The sequence below is a fragment of the Zalophus californianus genome, chromosome 10, assembly GCF_009762305.2.
Source record: "Zalophus californianus isolate mZalCal1 chromosome 10, mZalCal1.pri.v2, whole genome shotgun sequence".
NCBI lineage: Eukaryota > Metazoa > Chordata > Mammalia > Carnivora > Otariidae > Zalophus > Zalophus californianus.
The window spans coordinates 98,674,030-98,699,765 of record NC_045604.1 but is presented as its reverse complement, the minus strand read 5'-3'; the positions used below and the strand labels follow the sequence as shown (position 1 = coordinate 98,699,765).

General features: G+C 45.6%; 1 protein-coding gene across 10 annotated transcripts; it reads right to left on the bottom strand.

Moving 5' to 3' along the window:
* Positions 1 to 1,428: 1,428 nt before the first annotated feature.
* KCTD7 (potassium channel tetramerization domain containing 7) lies at positions 1,429 to 20,581 on the bottom strand. 10 transcript variants are annotated; one of them, XM_027610352.2, is made up of 6 exons: positions 20,246 to 20,380; positions 19,161 to 19,237; positions 17,191 to 17,360; positions 14,001 to 14,179; positions 13,168 to 13,566; positions 9,646 to 12,627 (listed from the first exon to the last, which is right to left on the bottom strand). In XM_027610352.2, exons 3-6 carry the CDS (start codon positions 17,277 to 17,279, stop codon positions 12,389 to 12,391), a joined length of 906 nt encoding a protein of 301 aa, XP_027466153.1. In that variant the 5' UTR covers positions 17,280 to 17,360; positions 19,161 to 19,237; positions 20,246 to 20,380; the 3' UTR covers positions 9,646 to 12,388. The 10 variants fall into 10 exon arrangements, with proteins under 10 accessions (XP_027466147.1, XP_027466148.1, XP_027466150.1 ...); XM_027610353.2 differs by lacking the exon at positions 20,246 to 20,380 and adding an exon at positions 19,604 to 19,909; XM_027610346.1 differs by lacking the exons at positions 9,646 to 12,627; positions 19,161 to 19,237 and adding an exon at positions 1,429 to 2,278 and having other exon boundaries at positions 20,246 to 20,581.
* Positions 20,582 to 25,736: the final 5,155 nt, after the last annotated feature.

Sequence of the window (25,736 nt, the reverse complement as noted above, 5' to 3'; positions counted from 1 at the left end):
TTCTCCCTTGCTGCTTTCAAGATTCTTTTTCTTTGGCTTCCTACAGTTTGATTATAATGTTTCTTGGTGTGGATCTCTCTGAATTTATCTCACTTGGAGATCTCTGGGCTTCTTGAATTTGTGTATTTGCCCCATTTGCTTTATCATTTGTTCAATCTCTCTTCTTACATATGCGCGCGCATGTGCGCGCGTGCGCACACACACACACACACACACACACACACACACACAGGAGTTTTCCTGAAAAATGCAAATAAGTTGCAGACATCATGCTTCTTGACTCCTATATATTTCAGTGTGTATTTCCTAAGAAGAAAGATATCCTCTTAGAAAACCAAAGCAGAGGGCGCCTGGGTGGCTCAGATGGTTAAGTGTCTGCCTTCGGCTCAGGTCATGATCCCAGAGTCCTGGGATCGAGTCCCGCATCAGGCTCCCTGCTCTGCGGGGAGCCTGCTTCTCCCTCTGCCTCTCTCTCTCTCTCTCTGACTGTCATGAATAAATAAATAAAAAAAAAAAACAAAAAAAAGAAAACCAAAGCAGAATCATTAAAATCAGGAAAATTAACATTTGATAAATTAACATTGATAAAATTCTACTGCTTAATCTACAGCCCTTATTCAGTTTTCATCAATTGTCCCAAGAATGGCCTTTATAGTTATTGTTTCTCCTGGTCCCAAATCTAACCCAGAATCATTTAATTGTCATGTCTCTTTAGTATTCTTTAATCTGGAATAGTTCTTCCATTTTTGTTTTTCATGATCTTGAAATTTTTAAAAAGTGTAAGACAGTCAGTCTAAAGAATGTCCCTCAATTTGGGTTTGTCTGTTGTTTTCTCATGATTAGATTCAGGTTATTCATTTTGACAGAGAAATTATTTAAATAATGTGCTTTCTCAGGACAGGCCCTTCGGCTAATGTTGACTTTGGTTACATGACTCATGAGGAATCTTTCAGGTGTCTACACTGTAAAGTTACTATTTTTACCTTTGTAATTAGTTATTTGTAGGGAAATACTTTGAGACTATGTTAGATCCTGTTTTTCTTCAACAGTTCATTCATTAATTTTAGAATCTTGATTCTTGTCTAAGTCAGTTATAATTTTGATCATTGCTAAATGTAGATTTTTCTAACCCCATCATTTCCTCTCTATCTGTTAGCTGACATTTTACTGTAATTAAGAACTTTCCAGGGCGCCTTTGGTGGCTCAGTTGGATGAGCATCCAACTCTTGGTTTTGGCTCAGGTCGTGATCTCGGGGCCGTGGGATCCAGCCCCGTGTAGGGCTCCATGCTCAGTGCCCAGTCTGCTTGTCCCTCTGCCTTTGCCCTATCCCCCTGCTCACACTCATGCACAGTCTCTCTCTCAAATAAATGAATAAATAAAATCTTAAAAAAAAACTTTCCTTTCTACTTCTTTTATGTAATTATTTATTTCTGTCAACATAAGCTCATGGATTCTTATTTTATTCAGTGGGTTATAACCCATTACAGTTGGCCCTTGAACAATGTGAGGGTTAGGGGTACTGACCTACTGTTGAAAATCTGCATATAACTTTTGACTCCCCAGAAACTAAACTACTAAAAGTTTACTGTTGACTGGAAGCCTTACTGATAACATAAATAGGTGTTAATTCATATTTTGTATGTTTTATGTATTATACATGGTATTCTTACAATATGAGTATAGTAATAGTATAGAGGGATGTTGAGCATCTTTTCATGTGTCTGTTGGCCACTGGATGTCTTCTTTGGAGAAATGTCTGTTCATTTCTTCTGCCCATTTTTTGTTTTTTGGGATTGTTTTTTGGGTGTTGATTTGTATAAATTCCTTATATATTTTGGATACTAACCCTTCATTGGATATGTCATTTGCAAATATCTTCTCCCATTCAGTACGTTGCCTTAAAAGGCAACTGTTTTTGATTGTGTCCTTTGCTGTGCAAGAGTTTTATATTTTGATGTAGTTTACAGTTTTTTTTTGTTTGTTTGTTTTTTGTTTTTTAAGCATCACACAACACAGAGAACTTTATTCATCCATATCATTCCAGAGAAAAGCAGGGTCACTTTAGTATGCTGTTGTCTGGGGCTTCTGCCAGTTCTCTCTCAGTGTGTTTCCATTTCTCCTGCTTCTTTTTCTCCTTGGCTGCTATCCTCTTTAACTCTTCTGCTTGAGGTTTCAGGTAGCTGTAGCACTTGGCTCCATAGGCCATACCAAGGAATAGGGCAGAGTAGTGGCTGATGAGCAGAGACCTGCACTGCCAACACCGTCTTTTCTGTAACCCTAACCAGATTTTTTTTGATAAATACAGAACAGTACTGTAAATGTATTTTCTCCTTCTTACGGTTTTTGTAATATTTTCTTTTCTCTAGATTATTGTAAGAATATAGTATATTATATAAGTATGTAGACTCTTTATGTTGTTGGTAAGGCCTTCGGTCAACACTAGGCAATTAGTAGTTAAGTTTTGGGGGAGTCAAAATTTACATGTGGATCTTCTGCCAAAGAGGTTGGTGACCCTAACCCCTGCATTGTTCGTGGGTCAACTGTACTATCAAATTTTAAAGTTGGGGGCGGGGAGGTGGAGCTCTAAATGGATAGATCTCCAAAAGATAGTGTTAAATGAAAACAGTAAGGTGATGGAACATGTGGTATGCTACCTTTAGACTTCAGTATAGATATATATTCTCTTAGGATATGTATCTCTTTCTAATATATGTATATCTCTTTCTATATGTTCATATATTCTATGAATATATATATTCATATACAGAGAGAAAGAAAGGGAAAGAGAGAGATACATTCTAGTATTCATATACTAGTATATATTCATATACAGAGAGAAAGAAACGGAAAGAGAGAGATACATGTATACATTCTAAAATAGACACTGTAGATATAGGAAGAGAATTATTTTAAAGAATGGGGTCATGTGATTGTGAAGGTTTGGTGAGCCCAAAATCTGATGGGGGAAATTAGCAAGCAGGAGGCTCTGGAAAGAGTTGCAGTTCAAGTCCAAAGACAGTCTTCTAATGAACCAGGAAGAGCTGATACTATAGATGAAGTTCTTAAGGCCATCTGCTGTCAGAATTCCCTTGTGCTTGGGGGAAGCCAGTCTTTTGTTCTATTCAGACCTTCAACTGACTGGATGAGGCCAACCCACACTAGGGAGGGCAATCTGTTTTACCTAAAGTCCACTGATTTGAACGTAAAACCCACCCAAAAACACCCTTACAGAAACATCCAGAATAATATTTGACCAAATATCTGGGCAGTGTGGTCCAACAGAGTTGACACATAAAATCAACCATCACAATTCTGCCCCTTGTCAACTTAACACCCATATCTCTTCAAATCATACTTAATCTCCATACTGAAATCTCTTTACCTGGTGAGGTGACCCAAACTTTCATTCATGAAAGGTCTGGGCCATTAGTAGTCCTGCCTAGATTGGGTTGTTGTTTTCCATTGACTTTAATCACAGGGCATGGTAACACTAAAATACCCTAAGAGGTCTGTCCCTACACTGGACAGATTGTTTGACAGAACTTGACTGAGCACCTCTTTTCCAGGCACTGTTCTAAGCATTGGGATATAGTTGCAAAATTTCTGCCTTCAGGGAGCTTATTTAAAAGGAAATAGAGACATAACAAACAAGATTATTACTATTGGTAACAAATGCTATAAAGGAAATAAATCAGGTGATGTGATAGACAGTATTGGAAGTGTACTTCCATGGCATGATCAGAGGTCTCACTGATTATGTGACATTTGAGCTGAAACTTAAAATAGGAAAGTGAGCCAGCCCATGAGAAGGGCTGGGGGAAGGGCATTCCAGGGACAGGGAATGCCAATCACAAAAACCTGAAGCAGGAACTGAAAAAAGGCAAGAATAGAGGGTGGGAAACAAGGAGCAGGGTGGTGTGATGAGCCTGGGGGTGCATAGGCACCAGATCAAACATGGTAAGACCTTTCAATTCCATTCTAAAAGCAGAGTTTTAAGTTGGCATGCTGCAGGATCTAATCAACCCTTTCAGACTATTTCGGAGAACAGATTGGAGGGGGTAATCAGGGGCCAAATTAAGCCAAGAAGCCTTTGTAGTAATGCAGGGTGAGAGATGATGGTGATTCAGACAGGTGAATTTGTGATGTTTTCAAGATACATCCTGAAGACAGATTCAAGACCTGGCAATGGACTGCACTAGAAGGTGAGGTACGGAGGGGAGTTAAAGATGACGCTCAGGTTTTTTGTTGACTGGGTGAATGGTAGTGCCATTTCCTGAGATAGAGAAGATGGAATAAGGAAGATGGTTGGGGTGGGAAGAGGAAATAAAGAATTCCATTTGGATATATTAAGCTTGGGATGGCTAATAGATACTGAAGTAGAAGTATTTATCAGGTTATTGAGTATATAATTCAAGGCTCAGGAAAGAGGCCTGGGCAGGGGTATAAATTTGGGAGTCATCAGCATATAGATATGCCAGTTATTGGGGCAGCTGGGTGGCTCAGTCGGTTAAGCGTCTGCCTTCAGCTCAGGTCATGGTCCCAGGGTCCTGGGCTCAAGCCCCACTTCGGGCTCCCCACTCAGTGAGGAGCCTGCTTCTCCCTCTGCCTCTCCTCCTCCCCCCGCTTGTTCTCTCTCTCTCTCTCAAATAAATAAAATCTTTTTTAAAAATGCCAGTTATGGATTGCCTCTTAGCTCCATATTCATCCTCTATTGCTTCTACGAAAATTGGGTTGGGACCTTTGAATATTTTTTCCTTCGTCAATGAACATGATATTAAACTTTGCTAGTAGAGGATATTGGTGAGACGCTGCCAAGAGGAAAGGTATTTTCCTTTCTGGTTCTGGTGGGATTGCTCACAGCACAGCTTCTCCAGCACCCAGCTCCTGCAGTACATGGCACTCAGTAGCACAAAGAGGCCAGCAGCTTTCCCCAGCACTCACCTTGGGTGGTTTTGTAGTGGACTGCCTCTGATAAAACACCTCCCTGAGCAGATTTTCCCAGCAGATTTCCAGCAAGTTCCACCAAGCACAGCACCCCAGTGACTTCTCTGCCAGTCAGTGAACCATGGCTATGCCCTCTCCAAAAAGGTCTGATAATCAGCTCTGGGGAAGGGGTCGCTCTTCCTTGGATCCTCTATCTCAGTCCTGAGTGGCTGCTTCCTCTGTGTGGCATTCCTATATTCTTTGTAGTTATCACTACTATTTATTAGCCAATCCCTCATTATTCCAATCCAGTTATAATTAATTTGTATTAAAGATATAAATTGTTCAGATTACTGCGTGTTTTTTTCTCCTCTTGACTAATACAAATGACTCAGTGCAATTCAGGCAAGATCACTTTAGAAGGAGGCAGTACAGACTTATGTGTTGACTAGAAGGTCCCAGTTTCTATGTTATTTTCCATTTTGAATGGGTGAGATGTAAAGGCACGTGGGATAGCAATAGGGTGGAGCAGAAGCACCAGAGTTCGATTTCCTCTCGTCACCCCAGTTAGCCGTTATCAGAAGATACAGTTCCTTTTTGTGTCCACTTTGGCAGGCTCTGGATTTTGGCTGGCCTCTGCTACATGTGGGTACCTACCTGCAGCTTGCAATGGCTTCTCAGTTAGCTACAACCAGAGCTGGAATTCCTTTGCTGGCCTTTTTCTCGCGGTTTTGTGTATGTTCGGAGTATCTTCTGAAGCCAAAATGTTGGAAAAACATGGCCTGCCTTCACTATGTGGAGCAAGCTCCCAGTTTCACCTTGAGTACTCCAGGCTCCTGTAGACAGACATCCCTGCAGGGGTTCTTTCGAATGCTGCCTCTAGACCTTGAATCTGTTGGTTATGTTGCAACTCTCACACCTACAGGGGTTGTCGGCCTGCCAATACCAGCATCATGGACGTGTAAAAACAAGGGACAGAGGCTGCCCATGCTTGTGCCTCCTTGTTTCCCCTTCCGAGGCACTGAAGTGTGTCTTGGTTCTGTAAGGCCAGGATACGAGAAAAGATGTACAGGGTTTTCAGCTGTTGGAATTCTGGGCCCTTAGTAAGGGATCAGGTGAAACCCCTTCCTAAAAAGACAGGATGATCATGTGAGGAAGTTGAGGAGCATGAATGAATGGCCACTGCCTATAAATCCCCAAAATTGTGGGGTAGTTGAGTATCTGGAAAGCCTTCCACCTAAGAAACATCACTTTCTACTACATTATCATGAGATACCTTGGTTGGACTATCTGGAAATCCTACCTCTGGATCTCAATCCACAATTCCAGGTTGTCCCAGGGGTGCTGCTGCCATAAAGGAGTCAGGATTGCCATCCCAGCAGAGAACAGCACTGATGGGGTTCCAAATCAGGCAATAAGCCCTATGTCTGTAGAATCCTCTGGGCTAAAGGCCCAGGCAATGTAAGTGGTAGAATATTCCTGCAGGTGACTACAGAGGGTATTCCTCAGTGTTCTGCCTCTCTGAACCAATGGGAATTTCCAAACAGAGTGTATTTGGAAGTATAAAATTAGGCAATTGGGTAGAACATTCCCTGAATATGTCTGGAGGCAGATACATTCTGCCTTGACTTTCCGGGAGTGCCAAGTGAATAATGCCATCCTCATTTCGGCCAATAGTGATGTGGTCAGCTGACCAGGGAAGTCCCTATTTTCATTAGGAAGCTCTTGGTGAATGTAGTTTCTGGAAAAACTATGTTGATTATCCCTTCCAAGGGTAGAGGAGGGTGAAGCTAATTTATCTGTTCAGTGGGGTCTTGCAAGTATCCTCTGCTGCCCTTGTGGAAGTAGACATGGAGCTTAGAGAGAAAGGCTGAAAATGCTCTTCAAATCCTAGCAGGCCAGTTGAGAGAGCTGAATCCAAGTCCAGGACCTCAGTGCAAAGAGCACCTAACTGCCTGAGAATAAGTTGGGGGCAGTGCTGGATAAAGCATCACTGCCAGGGCTGGCAACCAAATACTGGATGAGGTATGGCCAGAAGTGGCCAACCAGCTTTAAAATGCCAAAGACAGGGCAGTCATGAGTGGTGGGGGTGGGGGAGCGGTGGAGATGACCCAGTGAGAATAGGGACAGTAGGCACCCACGACGTGTGCATACACAGATGGGTCCCTGGGACAGTGTAAGCTGAGGTAGAACTGAAGGTAAGGATGTAATGTTGGAAAGCACACTAATAAACACACTAATAAAGGCATTTATAGAAGTCGATACACATTCTAGGGACTTAAACCTACTCATGATACCATCCCAATCCCTTTACAAAAATAACAAAGGTATAAAGATTTCAACTCAACTCTTAACTTATAAATTTCTTTTAATGGAGATCAAGCTCTAAGCTGTGTGGTGCTTTGGGGTTCTATTTCTTAATTTTTTTTGTAATAAAGGAGAAGTATGTATACATCTGTTCCAAAGATCTACTGGAGCTAGGCCATCTGCCAAGATCACATTATATAGGAAAAAATCCAGGGTCTTCTAAAAGTCATGGTTTGTGGAAGGGTGATTCAGGTTGCCACTGGGATCACAGAAGGGTGGAAAAGGTGCATCACAATCTGATTATGGGTCCCTTTTATGAAGTACTTCCGGATGGTTCAAGATGGTTCAATTCAGTCTTTCCTGCAGTTGAGTTGGATTTTTTTTTCCTGGTGCACAATAGTTCTGTTTCCACTTAGTTCCAGGTGGTTGGAGGTGGTGGAATCCCAGGATATTTAGATCATGTCATTGCTCAGGAAGAACAAGTGTGTGAAGGAAGAAGCCCTTAGCCGTCAGGAATGGGACTGCCCTCTTCCTAAGTCTGAACTTACTGTTCTTGTGTGTATATGGGGGGAGGCAGGCATTCTGGAGGGGGAGGTAAAAGCTTGGCCATTGGATCTAGTAGATAACCCGGATCTATGACTTTTGTAATAACACTGTCAGTTTCTCCTTGTATTTAGACTTTAGAAGAAGATATTCATCTAAGAGAAAAATGAGATACCTAATGTTCACAGCTAGTAAGATCATTGTAGAAATGAATGGAAAAAAAAAAAAGCACATAATTTCCCTTGCTCAGAACAAGAACTATCTTCATTAGCATCCTATTCATATAGGTGCTTTATTTTAAAGTTACATTAGAAATAAAGTTTAAAATTACGTTTAAAAAATACAGAACTCTAAAACACATGACAGGAAAAACAAAATGGTAAGGAATCAAAAGACAGAAAGTTAAAGGTGAAGTAAACAAAAGCTAAAGGAACATGTTCTAAGTTAAACAAATCAAAATGACATAAGTGAAGCTAACTAAGAGGTCATCTCCAAAATGATGACAAAGGAACAAACGGGCAGGGTTGAGGCCCAGAGTCTAAGGGCCATAAGCCCCAAGCCAGGTGCACAAGACCCCCTAAGCTAAACTAAAAAGCCTTACATTCAGTTATTCTCTTGAGGCCAGGGGTCCCTGAAGGAGGGCCGAGGCCTCGGGCATCCTTCTCCACACGGTCAGGCTGCATAGCACATCTGTGTGGTTAGGCCTGTAGGCTGCAAGAGTCTGATGAACTCAGGCCGTCCCAGATCATCTCGCCACACCTAGGGTCCAGCCAGGGAGCCATTACTCACCTCCATCACTGCCCATGAGTGGGACCCTTCTCCACCTAGTGAACATGTGTCCCTCACTAAGGAGGGTGGTACACTGGGGACCCCAGCTAGCTCCTTAATGTTCACGGACTACTTAAGACCTACACATCAAAGAAAGTCTTCCTTCTAGAGCATCTGCCTTTCAAATTTTCACAGGTTGAAGCCCTCTGTGCTGCCAAGCGGAAGGGAGGGCTCTATAGAACATCCGTGAGGACTTCAGAAAAGGGTCCTGGGTTTGAACCCTGACTTTGCTACCTATTACCTATGTGCCCTTGAGTAAATTACACCTCCATGAGTTTCAGTTTCCAATTTGTGAAGTATTATTAATGTATCATTACTATGTGATTGTGTACACAGTAAGCAGGTCAGGGAATACACTTGGCACAGGTGATGCTCTTTTGTTTAAAAGTCAGAATAATGAGAGATTTAAGGAAGCAGTTGGAGGGTGGCATAGCTACCCAGCATGTCAGGACTCACCCTTCTGGGTTAATCCATGAAGTGACTCCAAGGGACATCTTGATGAGGACCCTCATTAGCCAGGGAAGTGTCAAACTCTATTTCCAGAGGAAGGGCAACTCAAGTCCATTTTCCTCAACGAAGGGTCTTAGCCACAGAGGCTCCATAAGCTTATCTTATCCATAAATGGTGAGATAAGCCATTTATCTCACCCTCGAAAGAAGTGGAGAATGACAGGAGGGATTTCTCTCAGAATCACCTGACATGGTCGTGAACCACAGTGACTGGGCAATTGCACTATCTTCTTCCCCTAGAGACCTCTCAACACAAGAGGGCAGAGCTGTGTGTCTAGACTGGGTGGGCACACTCCTACCTGGAACAGAGACAAGGCTAGAGTAACTGCAGAAGGGCCTTCATGGGGCCCACCTCCCTTTTCCTTCAAGCCAGGACAGAAGTTCAGCTGCTGGTCTCAGGAAAGAGCCTATTTTATTTAGTTGAGCATCCCAAAACACATCACATTTTAAGGAGAAATCAAGACATTGTTTGCTGGCACAGTGGGGGCAGAGGAGGGATGAGAGTAAGTCTCTAAAAAAGAAAGGCACAGCACCCAGATTCTAATTCTTTACTTTAATGCCATGTGAGGGTACTGGGGCTCCATGCACCAAAGCGCTTACAAACAAGTAGTGAACAAACATAGGAAGTGTTATGCCATGTACACAAACCCAACACCATACAGAAGGAAGACAGTGGACCCAGGTGACCTCCCATACTCCAGAGGCAACCTGTTCCTATACCCAGTCTTTGTTCCCACCTCCTCAACCCCTGCCAACCCACCCTTCTCCCAATTAACATATGTATACATATATGTTTCTTCCAGAATTCCAAAAAGTGCCTCTTCCACTCCAGTTCCCCACGCTCCGGCTTCTGATGTTTAAAGCCTCCCTCTTTTAAGGATCACAAGGCAGGTACTACCTTCACATGAAAGAGCCCCAGCAAAAAGGTACCTAAGAAAGCTTAATCACTTAGAATCAAATATGGACAGAAGGTATGCAGAAGGATATTTAAAATTCTAACTGGGATCAAAATGCTCAGTGTAAGTAGTTTTTGTTTTGTTGTTGTTATTTGTCTTAACCTCTTCAGGATCCAGCTTAGACCAAGATTGCACACTGAGGCTCACCCCACCTTGTGGCTTGCAAATGTCATTCTTCTAGTCCTCCAACAAGCAACCCAGAACAGGAAGATTATGTCACTTGAACAGCCTGAGGCAGAAGGCTCAGACAGCAACCAGAATATCCTAAGCCCCGGGAAGAAAGAACAGAAGCTTTCAGAGCACAGTTGACTGCTTTCCACATGATAAGCACTGGACAGCCTCGTGAGTTAACCAAAGGTAGAATAAGGATGGTGACGGTTCCTCTATTTCTTCTATTTAGAGCGTTTACCCAAAGAACTCCTCCATCTGGGATGCTGTGATGTGTTTCATTGTGGTTTTGTTTCAATCTTTTTTGTTGCCATTAAGTTTTTCATTTTTGTTGAATTTTGTTATGGCTGCTATTGCACCATACAATCCTATCTCCTAAACCTTTCACCTTCCCAACCAGTGAGCATGACACCTGGGAGAAAAGGTGCCCAAAGTCAAACATAATGGAAGCTCCAAAGGCAGGCACTTGGTTTGACCCATAAACGTTATGCACAAGAATTCTATGAAAATATACTCCCTTTCGATTGGGTAGAAGCATTCATCCTTTGGAGCCCTCCTTCCTAACCCACCCCTTCTTATGCTCTAGACCTGACCATTTAGAGTTGAGAAGGGATCCAACTGGGAGAAGTCACTTCCTCAGATATGACCTTTATTTGGAGGCCATTACCTCAAACCACCGCATCCAAAAGCACTCTTCATCTTGGCCTTGGCTTCTCATCAGAGAATGGCCAAATTGGGCCACTGAATTCTTTTACTTCATTTCAAAAGAGCTATAAGCTGGCTGCAGTATCCCTGCTCTGCCTGGTCTACTGGCCCAGAGCCTTGTCTCTCCCACAGTGGCATAAAGTACACCACTGTGAGGACAACACAGGGCCAGAGGGGTCCAGAGGAGTGTCTCTAGCAAGGGGCCTGGGGACAGTGTCCTTATCTAGCATCCCTGAAGCCCCAAGCTAGTCTTCAGGGCCTATTTTTGAGCAAACTTGCATTTGAGCCTACCAATCACTCTATCTTACATGTATGGACTCTAAATAACCAAGGTACTGTGATGCTCTGTGCCAGGGGTGGGAACGAGAAGGAGCCTAGGCCAGATAACTGAAAGCACTGGGAGTAATTGTCTCCTTTCTACTCACACCGCCCTTCTCCTGAATAGCTTGCCTCAGTGTCTGTCCAAAAATGAATTTGCATTAGGCAGTAACACCTATCGGACCAACTTAAGCGAAAGACTTCTGTTAGAATAAGACAAGAGCCATGTTGTTGGGAGTAAGCTTCAAGCACGGACATCAACTCCAGAATAGTGATGATTCATTTGTGGATGAGGACAATAGAGAGAACACTTATCTCTGAACCTGAACAACTGACTGCACGTTCCTCTCAGATCTCAGTCTGTACCTCTGTTCCACCACACAACGTGAGTGCAAAGCCACGCCCCGGAACCCCTGTTCCACAGGGGGCCAGGAGGTCACTGCCCCATGAAGGAGTTTGGCAAGGTCCCAGGACTTGGGCTTCTCTTCCTCAGAAGGATGCAGACATCTTCCGTTCCCCCTCGCCCTACCTCGCCAATCTGGTCTTGTAGGACTGAGACCAGTGAGGCTGTCCTCACCAGTGTTTTACATAAAAAGAAAAAAAAAAAAAAATCTCCCTACCAAACACCCAGCACAGTCAAGCAGAGTCGTGATTACAGGGAGAAGCCCTTAATGCAGCACAGAAATATTATGTTCCAATTGCTGGTGCTGCATAGCTCTTCCTTTAGGAGATGCACGTCCATAGCCTGCTTAACTGCCCTAGTCTGCAGATGGAGCAAGAAGAAAATGCAGTGGGAGCAGAACCTTGTGGATCCTTTTCTCTCTCTGAGATGTGGGGAGCAGAACGTGATGGAGGTTTGCTGCGATCATCCTACAGCTCCTGGTAGAGCTGTGCCTCCCACCCAACCCTTTCTTTGCTTCCTCAGAACAGACACTCTCCTAGGAGAACGTGAGCAGGATAAAGCAGCAGGGTTTAAAAAAGAGTGGGGTTCCTATCTACAGAGGTTCACCACAGATTGGATGCTAACACATGAAATGGCAGCCAAAGAGATTCTGAGCCTCCAGAAAGGATGTTACATCTCATAGACAACAGAAGATCTATGCAACTTGCCTGCTTGACTCAGGGAATCTTCAAAAGGAACCTCTGAAATCTGCATTACAGCCCTGAGAAGATAACCCTTCAAGCAAGGAAGGTTGGTGGAAGGTAGGAGAAGCCAAGGCCCTAAGGCAGGGCTGTAAACATTGTGCTTTTCTAAGGCCAACCTGGTGCATGGCTTTGGCAACTATGGTTGCATCTCCAAAAGGTGGTGAAGGATATGTTTCAGGAGGCAGAGTCTTTCCACATCCCAAAACAAAGCGTGGAACTATCCCTGGGGGAAGAGGGAGAGCAGATGCTGCTTCTTCAGTCAGGGGCTGTGGGGTAGGTCCTTGGGCAAATCCCCCATCATATTCTGTGTTCATACCTATATGCTAGGCACAAGGAAGGGACACTCGAACAGGGCTGAGGAAGTGCTTACGCCTATATTAGTTTGGTAACGTGGCACTAAAAAGGGCAGAAACTCTCTTGCAAGATCAAGAGAGTGACGAAACCTCTCTGAACTTCCTGGTCAAGCCCTAGCTAGCCAGACCCCATCAGCCTCAGGCAAAGACTGCTGTGCCTTGAGGAAAGGTCAGGTGAGTGCAGGTACCAAGTCCCTGTGGGCCACAAGCCCTGAGCCTGACCCCGAGGTACAGCCGAGAGACTGGAGCTGCCAGGAGACCTCCATCCCCTTGGAGCTGTGCCTCAGGACTTGGTCCTCACCTCAGCAGGTCTGGGGCAGTTAGTATCCCTTCCAGGGATCTTACCCCAGAGCCACTAAAGGGAATGGATGCCCTCCCTGACGGGACTGTTCCCTACCAGGGCTACTCACCACCATGTGATCTTGAACTCATAGATGGGGCGCTTGCAGTAGTAGTGGTTGATGAGGTGCTTGTCACACACCCCAATGCACTGGTGGTCCACGATGAGGCCCTGGGCTGAGAGGTCCGTGACCAGGCAGTGCAGTAGGTCATAAACATCAGCCACAGCCTCCCAGGGCCCAAAAGACACATCCACTTCGCAATGGTGCTCAAAGAGCTGCCCATCGCTCTCGCTCCGCTCGAAGCGCAGGGAGTTGAGAAGAGGACACTCGTAGGGGGTGATGGGCATCTCCTCCTTGAAGACACAGACCTTGAGCTTGGCAAAGCGGGCCTTCCGCTGTACCGCACGCAGCCGGGCAATCTCCACAATCCGCTCCAAATGGTCTGTGGGGTGAACACAGCACCCATCACTGGGATGGGGGTCAGGAGGTTGGGGTGGGGGGTGGGCAAGGCAGTATCAGGACACAAAGAGAGAGCTCCAGTGAAGGCAGGATCCAACAGGGGAGAGAGATCCTGCAGAAGGGACTCTGTGGGCTTATGAAGGGCACAAACTTAAACAGGGATCATGGATCGCCATGGCAAAAGGAAACCAAAAACATGGAATGAGGACAATCCTTTTGAAAGGTGATTTGATGATGTCACAGGCAAGGTGGGTCTTATTTAACCTGAATCTTCCCAGTGTGACTGGGAGGGGAGGGCAGAAAGGGAAGCAGGAATCTCTCCAATCTTGAGTAATGTAGATGAATCTTGGACCCACTTCTTCTGGTGAAGACCTAGGCCCAGATAGATGCCTTGCAACCCTCTTTTCCCACACCTCGACCACACGGGGCAGTTGACCCCTCACCTTTGTAATAGGGCATGAGTCCCAGAAATGCCTGGCGCACTTTCTCCCCCTTCAGAGGCTGCATGTTCTCTAGCTGCTCCAGGAGGGGCCCGATGGCATAGTACTGGGCCTCTTTATACACAGCCCGTACACGCTCCCGGGGCGGCAGGTCCCCTGAGCGCAGGAAATTCAGCACATCTCTGAGCAGGAAGGAAAGAGAGTTGGTGAGAAGGAGCTAATGGACCTGGGTGGTGACATATAGTAGTTAAGAGCATGTTAAGAGCACAGAATCTGGAACCAGACTACCAGCTGTGTAACCTTGGGTAAGTGAACCTAACCTCTCTGTGCCCTGATTTTTTCATCTGTAAAAGGGGGGGAAATAAAAAAAAAAACTACCCCATAATGGAATGAAGAGATTAAGTGAGTTAATAGATAAAAAGTGCTTGGAAAATACCTGGCACTGGGTAAGCCCTCAATACGCATTAGTAGCTGTTATTACCAGTATCATTACTATTATATTTATAACTATTATTAGGCGTAATATTTTTTATTTTTATTAGGTGTTGTTATTATTGGGTATACATAGGAATAATGGAAAGATGTGATTTCTAGGCTCCTTAATCTATATATTTAAATTGAGGTATAATTAATGTGCAATCAAGGTACAAATCATATAGTTTGATTACAACCACCACCTACACTGAGATACAGAACGTTTCCATCTCCTTAAAGTTTCCTTCTGCCTCTTCCCATTCAACCCCAGAATTCTTCTATCAGTGAAGATTAGTTTTGCCTCATCTTGAAATTCATGTAAGTGGAAGCACACAGTACGTTCTCTTCCATGCTTAGCTTCTCCCCTTCAACAGAATGTTTCTGAGATTCATCCCCTATGTAACAAACTAAGTGGCCCCACATTGAATGGATATGCTGTAATTTATTTACCCATTCTCTTGTTGATGGACAGTTGCGTTGTTTCCAGTTTGGGGCTCTTACGAGTAAAGCTGTGATGAACATTCCTGTAAAAGACTTTCTGGGGACACATGTACCAACTTCTCTTGGGTATGTATTAGGAGTAGAACTCTTCATTCATAAGGTGAAGTGCATGCTTAACAAAATGGTTGTAGCATTTTACATTTCCACCAGCAATGTGGAATGGTTCCCCATCTTCTATATAACCTTGCCATTAGTCTTATTCTGTAGCTATAAAGACATCAAATGCTTACCCCTAACACTTGAACAAACTGGTTCCTGGAGTGAAGAAAATTGTATACTGCATTTTCTTAAGATAAATATTCAGTTCTTTTAATTCTATCTTCAAATTCTTTAGTGCTAAGAATAATCAGATCCTTTACTGGTTAGGTGTGGGAAGGTCTTTTCTGTAAAGATATGTGAGTAAACCCCAAGATCAAGATGTTGCCTCAACAGTAGTCTCTGACCATGATGTAATACCAGCTATTGCTCACTAAGTTCTAATCTGTGTCAGTCACTATTCATGTGTTATCCCATTTAGTCACTTCAATGACATTGTGGGGTAAGTGCCATTTTAGGCCCATTTTATAAATGAGGAAAAAGAGGGGCTCAGAGAGGTCAAGGAATACCCTTACTCAAGGAGTCACAGCTAGCAGGAGCCCAAATGCAGACACAGTTGACTCCAAGGCCATACCCACGGTGGTCCAGACTCTAGTCCAAAGTGCTATTCACTGATCAAATGGGAAACCACCCCAGATGGCGGCCCAAGCAGCCTTCATGGGGGGTGCTGGGAGCACATGAACTGCACCAGCAGAGAAATGTTCCTGACCAAATGCCTTAAACCCCTATTTTATTTTATCTGAGTCTGTAGGCAACTTCATCTGCTGCTGATGAATCATAGGCCACAGCAGTCCAGCAGCCCGAGGATAAATGCTACAACATCCTGCCTTCTGCCACACCCTTGCCTGGCTCTGACCCTCTCCAGCTATGGCCACCTGGGCATGGGCACATCAACCTACAGCCTAACCCTGTTCCCCCCCTCCCCACAACCCCTTTCCAAATCAGTCCTCTAGGATCTTACGCAAACCTTGGTCTGCTCTGAAGAACATAACCCCGGGGCAAGGCCCAGCTAAGAGTGCTGTGGGAGCTGCCAGCCGGGGCCAGCACTTTCCTCCCGCAAACAGCCTGCAAACAAAAATCTTTTTATAGCTCTGCAGAGTGATGTGACACTTTGTTTTCTCAGCATTGGAGGCAGCTGACAGCCCAATGGGGACACCCAGATGGTTCAAAGTAAATTGTTTGACCAGAGGCTCCTTTCTGAACATAAAAATACCCCTTCTCCCAGTGCAGGCAATCCTACTCGGAGGCCAGCACAGAGACGTAGTGGTCGGAGAGTTTTTGCCTCCCTAGTCAATCTGTTGAAGGTTGAGAACCATGTTAGTTCTCTAGTCATCTCCAAAGTTAGACTGAAGGGGCAAAGAGCTTTAGCCACATGCTCTGGAAGGACCTGGCCAGGGGTCACACCAAGGCTCCTTATGTAATTGGCATGGCAGGCCTGTGAGGCAGCTATCATCATTTCTCATTTCACAAATAAGGAAACTAAAACATAAAGTCTTTAAGCTGTTTATGTGTAAGGTGTCAGAAGTCCTTTCTTGGGAAGGGCTATTTTCTTTTTTGAGATTGTGTCTTTCCATGTTTTAGTATTAAAATGACAGTCACAATTGAAGGTTTTTTTTTTTTTTTAAAGACTTTTCTTGGCAAAATTAAAGGATGGCAATCACATATTGGTCCTTCCCTCACCTTTTTTGTTCGTTTGTTTTAAACTCTTGAAGGAAGTCTGAGAACCACGGTCCCACACCGTGTCCCTCCCTAAGGGCAATGTGGAGCCCCAGAATCTGAATCTGAGGATTTTCCCCACGAAGTTGCTTTAGAATCTCCCACCTCCAGGGGGGATCACACCTGCTCCACACAGATGACAACTTCCTGGTCTTAAATTTCACAGGACAGAAGCAGTTTCGCCACATCCAGCCAGTGTGTGTCACCTGAGATTTCTCTGGCTGTCCTTGTCTCCTCTGGGAAAAAAACTATGACTTTTGAGCTCATTCAATAAACACATTTATTAAATTCCATCAGTACATTTGTTATCTCCTCTTCTAGGTATTATAGAAGACACCAAAGCCCCATACTGAGGCCCAGGACACTCACTAGGACTACAAAGTTGACCATAGAGGGAGAAACATACCCAAAGTGGGTGCCATCCCGGTCAATGAAGTACCGGCCCTCGGCGTCTGTGGGGATGTAATGCCGCCCGCTGAACATGGCCGCCAGCATGGTGTCTTCATAGCGCCGCAGAGTAGACAGGCGTGTGGTGAAGTGAGCCCCTCCAATGTTAAGGGGGACAACCTCAGGAAACTGGAAAGGAACCACCGGCACTTTCAACCAGGCATTGGGGAATGAGAGCAGGGGCTGCTCTGTCTGCAGTCTCCTTGGATCTCATCAGTGCTGCACCATTCAGGCACCCAAGGCTAAAATCTGGGAATGCTCCTTCTGAATGCTCTTCTCTCTCTCCTCCCTCTCCCCACACTTCTCAGTTGCCAAGTCCACCCCACTGTCCCCCTGAGAGCCATTAAATCAGGCCTCCTCACCCCAGTTCTACTATCTCTGCTCTATTACCACTTTTATGCCCTTGCTTATGCTGTCTTCTCTGTCCAGAATGTTCTTTCCACTCTCCCTCTGTCCATCTAGCAAATGCAACTGCCCTATATGTGGTGTGCACAAGGGCACCCATCTGCGAGAGATCTGCTAGCTCAGCTGTGTGCCTTTCTCTAGTGCACACCAAGGCACCATGTAAGTTGGCAGCGTCCACTCATTCTAAAAGCTTCTCTTCAAGTTTCCTGATTTTGTGAGCATTTCTGCCCTTTTGTCCCTCACCTGCCCCAAGACAGACTTAACTAAGTATTCCCTCCATTGCGCCTTCACCATGTGCCATGCTCTCCTCTTCATAGTGCCTACCATGATACACTAGCAGTTAATTACTCCTGTGAGCCTACCCTTCTAGACCCCAAGTTTCCTGAGGGCAGGGACAGCATCTTATTCACTAGTCACGAGGCCACCCACAGTGGGGCTCATAGATGTTTGTGGAATTATTCCAGGCATCCACTCCACATTCTCTGTACCTCACCACTTCTCTACTACTTAATCTGTAGAGTGAGATCAGTCCCTAGTCCAACTCAGGTTCTGGAGGCAAGGGCAGGGGGAGGAACAGGGATTGATGGTATAGATTGGCCCAGAGAAGCTCTAAGTTCCCCCTAAAATGCTCAGGACCTTTTCGCAGGGGGAGGGATATCTTTCACTCCTTGTAGCTTTAAAAGAAATGAAGCCGGTTCTCTAATTTTCCCACAAACCTCCAGATTAACTAAAATTTTATACTAGTGTACACTTTTTAATATTACAACATCTCTCAGGCTCCAGTGTATATTTAGCTAGATAGTCCTTTCCCCCAGCTTTCCAGTTCTATTTTTTTTCCACTTTTTTTTTTGAGGTATAGTTGACACCTAATGTTATATTAGTTCTGGGTGTATGACACAGTGATTTGACAGGTCTATACCTTATTGTCTGCTCACCACAAGTGTAGCTACCACCTGCCACCATATATTGCTATTACAATATCATTGACTATATTCCTTATGCTGTACCTTTCATCCCAGTGACTTATTGATTCCCTAACTGGAAGCCACTACCTCCCACTCCCCTTTGCCCATTTTGCCCATCCCTCCACCCTCCCTCCCCTCTTTACCAGAGGGGTTAGTTATATCTAACAGAGGAGCTGTGCTAACCAGCTTCTAACTAACCAGAACACTGGTTAGTTCTCTGTATTTATGAGTCTATTTATGCTTTGTTTTTTTGTTTGTTTTTTAGATTCCACATATAAGTAAAATAATGTTTTCAAATTCTTTGTGCAATAAAGTAGGATACAAATACATTAAATCAAAGTTAGCCAGAGCCTAATGCAGTGCCTGGCTTGCAGTAAAGACCCAAATATGCACTGAATGAATGAATGAAAAAAATACACGGTTCTTGTGTATGTATGCACTTTTACTCTTCTGCAACCAAAGGACAGCAAATGCCTTCTACTTACTCCATAGCTCCTCTAAAACCATTGTACGTGCATACCGAGGACTCAAATATTATTTTGGGATAATAATACTTTACATTTCTGGAGCTCTTTACACCTTTTCCAAGGACATCTCATACCAATCCCAGTGTTTGCTCTAGTAGAGCTGAAAAGACTGAGGCACAGAGGAAAAAGCAATCAAAACCAGTTTTAGATCTCACATGGAACAATGTATCTGTGGGGGAGCTGGCCTACAGTTCTGTGCTCTTTCTCTCAAACCACATTGTTTTCCCGATGACAGTGCACAAAAGATACGCACCAGTGTTCCTGATGGCTTTTTTTTTTTTTTCCCCAACTGCAAAGAGTACTTCCAGGGTTTTGCTCATTATCACAAGTGTTTCATGATGTTTAGAGTTTAGGCTTCTAATCCCAAGAGGACCAGCCACCCCCAGCCCAGCCCTGCCCCTCTGGAGCTGTCCGTTTTTCTAGTACTCCACACATCACAACAGGCTCCCTTACCCAGCACTACCTTAGCTCCTACCTCCTAGTCTCCTTCTTCAGTGCCTGGCAATGCCCCACCTTCCTCCTCTTTTCTCTTTCTCTTGAGGGTCATTTCAGCTCTAAATATGATACTGTCATACACAGTAAGACCAGTAGGAGCACCCAGCACAGTCGCTAGCAGAGGAAAGCCATGGAGCTGTCGGGTGAATGTGGACACATCTGTTCATTGGCCTGCTTCTTATCTGCACAGAGTCCCTTACTCCACCTTCTGGGCAGCTGGAGATTAGGACTGGGCAACCACGAAGGCCTCCTCTTTGATCTCCTAGAAGACACTCTCCTCTTGGGGCTCCGAGGTCCCCTTCCCACAGCCTACCCTCCCTCCTCTAGTTGGTAAGGATGCGACAGAGGGGTGGGCCTAAACCAGCCTTGCAGTCAGTGAATACTGGAAGCGGGGATTTGAGGAAGGCGGGGCGGGGGGGGGGGCAGGTGTGCCCTGGGGCAGGGAAGACACACCTGGTGCGTTTTACTGGAGGTGGGTGGGCCCCCGGAGCACAGCTCCTCTGGCGCCGCCCTCGATCCCACCTCTGACCCCAGCCTCGGCACGGCTCGCACCGCAGGGTCAGCTCTGCTGGGCACCTGCTTCTCCCTCTGCGCCCCTTCCCACGCCCCACCCCCCAGGTACCTCCTGGGGCAGCAGGGGCAGCGCGTGCCCCGCCTGCGTGGCCGTCGGGGTGGCCGGCTCCAGAAAGTCGTCTTCAGCGTCGGAGCTGGACATGGCACCGTCTGGACGACGGCTGTCTGGCTCCCGCCCCGTGACTACCACCATCCCTCTGGCTCTGGACAGTGGGCGCGGCTTCGGGCGGGCGGGCGACGGCGGCCCGGGCACTACCGCCGAGCAGCGCCTGACATGACGCGGCGCGGCCGACGGGCGGGCCCGGGGGACCGAGAGCGCAGCGCGCGAGGGCGGGAGGGCGGCCACTCCCTCCGCGCCAACTGGCTTGCGGACCACCGCGCGCGCCGCAGGGCCACCGGCCTGACCGGGGCGCCTCCCGCTATTGGCCGAGGCTCCTCTTGCTCCGCCTCTGATTGGCAGGAAGCTTGTCCAGTCCAAGAGCAGGCAGCGCGTTCGGCCTGCGCCTGAGTGGCCACTGGGAGCCGGGCCAGCTTGCTTGCCCTGCTCTGATTGGTCGTCAGGCAGGCGGCCGCGCCCTCTCCACCCGCTCTCTCTCGTTCCGCGCGCAGGGCTGGTTCGCGAGGCCGCCGTCCCTACGCGGGCGCTCCTCGTTGGCTCGGAGGGTGGTTCCCGCATCGGGGTCGACGCCTCCGAACTCGAGAGGAGGCAGGGCTCACGACCTAGTCGTTCGTCTGTCTGCAGGGCAGTGGGTCCCGTGCCTCCTCGGGCGTCGAAGGCCAGGGAAAGCCGGGGGGGGGGGGCGGGGAACCAGGTCACCTCAGTAGAGGTGCGGGAGGAGGGCTGAGGATGTGGAGGATGTGGCGGGAGGACGGCTGAGGTCGCTGAGGTTGTAAGGGAGGAGGGGCAGCACTGCGACAGGGGCCAACCCTCCTCAAGCCACAAGGGCAAGCAGGTATCTGAAAAAAGAAAACGCAAAATTGGAGCAACCGAGTTCAGTTAGGAATGGCAGTGACTCTCCATCCTCTTCCTGCCAGTTCCTTCGCAGACGGAGACAGGCCCTCCCCAAAGCAGCTGACATACTGTCTGCAGCCTCAGGTGCTGTAGCCCCCCGTAGGGGTGGGCCAGCTCAAGGACTCTGCCAGGGATCAAGGCTTGAGCTCTTTCAAACCATTTTTACACCCAGTTCCTCATCTGATCCTCATACTCTTGTGACAGAAAGGGAAATTGAGATCTAGAAGATCGGAACAGCTTCAGAGAGGTCGGCCGTGAGCTAGAGACAGAGCACTTCCTCTGATGGACCAGTCACACTCCCAGCTGCAGAAGGCTTCTAGGTCAGTGTTTTCTCCCACCTTAGTTGCATCCAAATCACTGAGGGGGACCTTGTTAAAATACTGATTCCCAGTCCTACCTCCAGGGAATCTGATTTGGTCCGTCTGGAGTGAAGCCCTTACCCGGGCATTCCTTACAAGCTGCTAGGTAATTCTGATGCTGCAGGTCCATGAACCACACTTTGAGTAGCACTGCCCCAGACGGGGCCCCTGGAGGCTTCCTCTTATTTATCACTAACTGCTCCCGACTTTCTCAACAATATATATAACAAAATTTCCTCTTTCTATCCTACAGTAAGTAGGATGTTTCAGCTGTAATAAAAACTGCAACCAAAATTGGCTTAAATAGTAAAAGAGAACTTTATTATTGTACATGACAAGAAGTCTGAGCGGATCCTGGGTTGGTTCACTAAGTAACTGAACAAGGAGTTACCTGGACCAGCTTCCTTCCATTTATCCACTAGGCCAGATGCCCTCTCCTCCCCTAGGGAGCCACGTGAGAAAACCACGGGACTAAGGGCTCTCAGGGAGACAGTTATTCCAACTCCTTAAAGAAAGGCTGTATAAAGAAAATGAGAAGGGAGCCCCAGAGGCTCAGGAGGTAGGGAAATCCATGTGCAACCAGTCTTACATTGCATTCTGAATGTGTTGGAGTTTTCATTTTCCAGCCCTGCTGAGGACTTCCTTCAGGAGTGTAGTTTCCCAGTTATTTCTGTTTACACAGTGTAGGGGGTGGGGGGGATCCAAGATCAGCAGCCTGGAATGAGGACTTGCCGAATGAGTAGGAAGGGGTTGGAGCAGGCTTTCTAGGAAAGCAGCAGCCATCTCCACCCAACAGTGGAATGACTTCCGGGCCAGTTCACATGAGGGCTGCAGGGAAAGGTCAGTGAGACTTTGAGAGAGGGATGGGGTGAGTAGCAGATACTCATGCAGAGGTGGGAGCTGCTCACAGGACGCAGGCAGTTGTATACCCTAGGATCACTTCTGCAAGAGTAAACCAAACAAACAGGCCTGAGATCAAGCCCTGAGATTAGTAACTGGATTCTATTCTCCGTGTCTCCCTAAAGAAAAGAACTTCTGAACGCCGGCAAATCTCTAAAGTACTGATTTAGCTATTGTGTTTTCTCTCCTGATTCAAATTTATTGAATAAATAATTTAACAACCATAAAGGAAATGAAAACAGAAACAAAAGCATCCATCTTCTTTTCCATATTGCCTTCTTAGTTTTAATTTCGATTTAAATATTTTAGACATATAAACACTTATGGACAATAATAATTGAAAACCCATGTACTTAGCTCCCAGCTCATGAAACACAAAATTACAAACACAACTGTATCTGCACACACCTCCCTAATCTCATTCCCCCCTCTCCTAAACATGGTACGTATTTTTCCATGCATATTTTCTCTTTAGTTGGGATATATGATACAGAAAAGTGCAAAACCATATATGCACAGTTTGAAGAATGATTATGAAGGAGATACCCATAAAACCACATTGCCAGCCCCCACATTCTCCAAGGGTCCTCCCTGATGAAGGCAACCTCCATTCTCCCAGAGGTCGCCAAAATCCTCACTTTTCTGACAATCATTTCCTTGTTTCCAAGCTTAACCACCCTCGTCTACATCTCTAAGCAATGCAGTTTAACTTTGGCTGTTTTTAGACTTTATTTTTTAAAGATTTATCTATTTATTTTAGAGGAGAGAGAAAGAGAGCAGGGGAAGGGGCAGAGGGAGAAGGAGAGAGAGCATTTCAAGCAGGCTCCCTGCTGAGCATGGAGCGTGACGGGGCTCCACCCAACAATGCTGAGATCATGACCTGAGTGGAAATCAAGAGGTGGACACTTAACCAATTGAGCCACCCAGGCGCCCCTGTTTTTATACTTTTTTTAAAAAATATTTTATTTATCTATCTGAGGGGAAGAGAGAGAGAGAGAGAGATCACAAGCAGAGGAGAAGGGTAGAGGGAGAGGCAGACTCCCTGCTGAGCAGGGAGCCCGATGCGGGGCTCGATCCCAGGACCCTGAGATCATGACCTGAGCCAAAGGCAGAAGCTTAACTGACTGAGCCACCCAGGCACCCATGTTTTTAGACTTTAAATAAATGCAGTATTATCCATGCCACTATTGATGAATATTTAATTATTTCCTAGTGTTGTAGTATGACAATCAATGCTGCTATGAGCCTTATTTTCATCTCTTGCTGCTCTGAACATATCAAATCACGTCACTCCTGCATTTAAAGCTCTTGAAGAGTTTCAGAAAGGGGTAAAGAAAAAAGCTTGGTTCTGAGTGAAGTGAAGGGAAAATGGGAAAAAAAGAAAGAGAAAAGAGCAAAAAAAAAAAGTGCAAATACTCTGTGGAGGAATTTTGCTGGAACTCAGAACTCTTCTACCTCCCAAGTTTTAACTCCAATACATTGATCTTTGATCACTAGATTCTGTTCTTCCATCTCTTTGCCAAAACCTGGTTTACTTGCTTTTCTATTTCCTTATGACTGATAGTCCCTTACCCTCCCACCCTTTTCTCTCAGGTATCTGATAAACTAAAATCACTGGATTTTATTTTCTCCCCTATCCTACCAAGATCCTATGTATCCATTTAAGCATCTCCCTAGGGAATGCCTTTGTGTGTTCCCTTTCCAGCACCTGACCGTGGGACAAAACCCATTAGATTAACCCATCAGCCTTCCATGCTCTGCCTCTGGGTGAGCGCCATCACCATATGAACTGGTACCACTATAAATGCATGATGAACAGTGCCCTTGGGCCATCTGTCTGTGTGTTTCTTCTAGTCAGCTCTCTTTTCTTTTCTTTTTTTTTTTTAATTGAGGTATAATTGACATATAACATTATATTAGTTTCTGGTGTACAAACATAATGGTTCAATATTTGTATAAATTGCAAAAAGATTACCACACTAAACCCAGTCAATATCCAAGTCAGCTTCCTTTTCTAGTTCCAATCTTGTCTTTTTTTTTTTTTTTTAAGAGGCAGAGCATGGAAGGCTCAGAACCAAGCTTGCCCACTTGCTCTCAACCCAGCTCAGCTGTCCCCCAGCCTCTGATGCACCCCTTTCATTACCCACTGCTATTCCTTAGCCTGGACTTCTCTTCCTATCACCTGCTTGATAAATGTGACCGATGTTCACATTGGCTCTCTCACTTCTTTTCTGATCTCCAGTCACCTCTGAAAGGATTACGGTCAAATCCCATGGGTGGGTGCGGATATTGGAGCCACATCCCCAATTCTCCCTCCCACCTCATGCCCGGTTTGTTTTGCATTTTCATTGGTCTATCATTTCAGGCTTAAGCACTTCCCAGCTTAAGGGAACATGCTTCCATCAAGTGGAAAAAGAGTTTAGGGGAAATATAATCCCCTGCACCCTGAGAAAACGCACCCTGTCTCCTGATGTTCCTTTCTTTTGGGTCCTCTCCCCGTTTCTACATTCTTTGTCTTCCTAGGCATCCTGACCCACTCAGAGACTGTTGGATTTGAGGCTGGGAAGGGCCTGCTTTTCTGAGGCAGAAAAAGAGTATCAGGGAAATGGGAGCTTCCTAGCTCTGATGTTTGTTTTGACGTTTCTTGAAATTGCCAGCTGAGAGTCCCTTTGGTTGGCTAGAGACATTAAGGTGTAGTGAAATATTTAAACGTCCTGAGAAGGATAGGATTAAAATAATCTCTAGAGCAGGGGTTTGTGTATTTTTTCTGTTAAGAGACACATAGGAAATATTTTCAGCTTGGTAGGCCATATAGTTTTTCTCTACTCAACTTGCAGCTGTAGAGAAAGCAGTCACAGACATATTTGGTACGTGTGGCCAGATTTGGCTCACTGGCTGTAATTTGCCAACCCCCAGGTAAGATAAATAAATGCATCCTAACTGCATCGTGATCCTTTCAAATGTGCTCCATCCAAACATCCAAATGGCTGAAACCCTGCTTCATTTCTGATTCAAGTCTCAGTTATTCCTTTGTGAAGAACAATCAATAACCAAGTCTTCAGATTATTAATATTACTAACTTACCTGAAGATTGGGTAAATGAGACTTACTAGAAAATAAATGAACAGAAAGTCAATGTTAAGTCTCACTAGATGTGTAGTTTTGGGTAAGTTGCAGCACTACTCAAGACCCCAGTTGTTCTGTTTTTTTTTTTTTTTTAATCTGTGGAATTAGGGGGTTCAATCTCTTGATTTATTTCCTTAAAAAAA

Excerpts from the sequence above, each read along its gene's own strand:
- KCTD7 (XM_027610345.2), bottom strand. The coding sequence starts at position 20,389 with ATGGTGGTAGTCACGGGGCGGGAGCCAGACAGCCGTCGTCCAGACGGT. Across the intron at positions 17,361-20,245 it reads TGCCCCTGCTGCCCCAGGAG|TTTCCTGAGGTTGTCCCCCT; the intron begins GTACCTGGGGGG and ends GTTCCTTTCCAG. Across the intron at positions 13,567-14,000 it reads ACTCATGCCCTATTACAAAG|TGATGGGTGCTGTGTTCACC; the intron begins GTGAGGGGTCAA and ends CCCCCATCCCAG.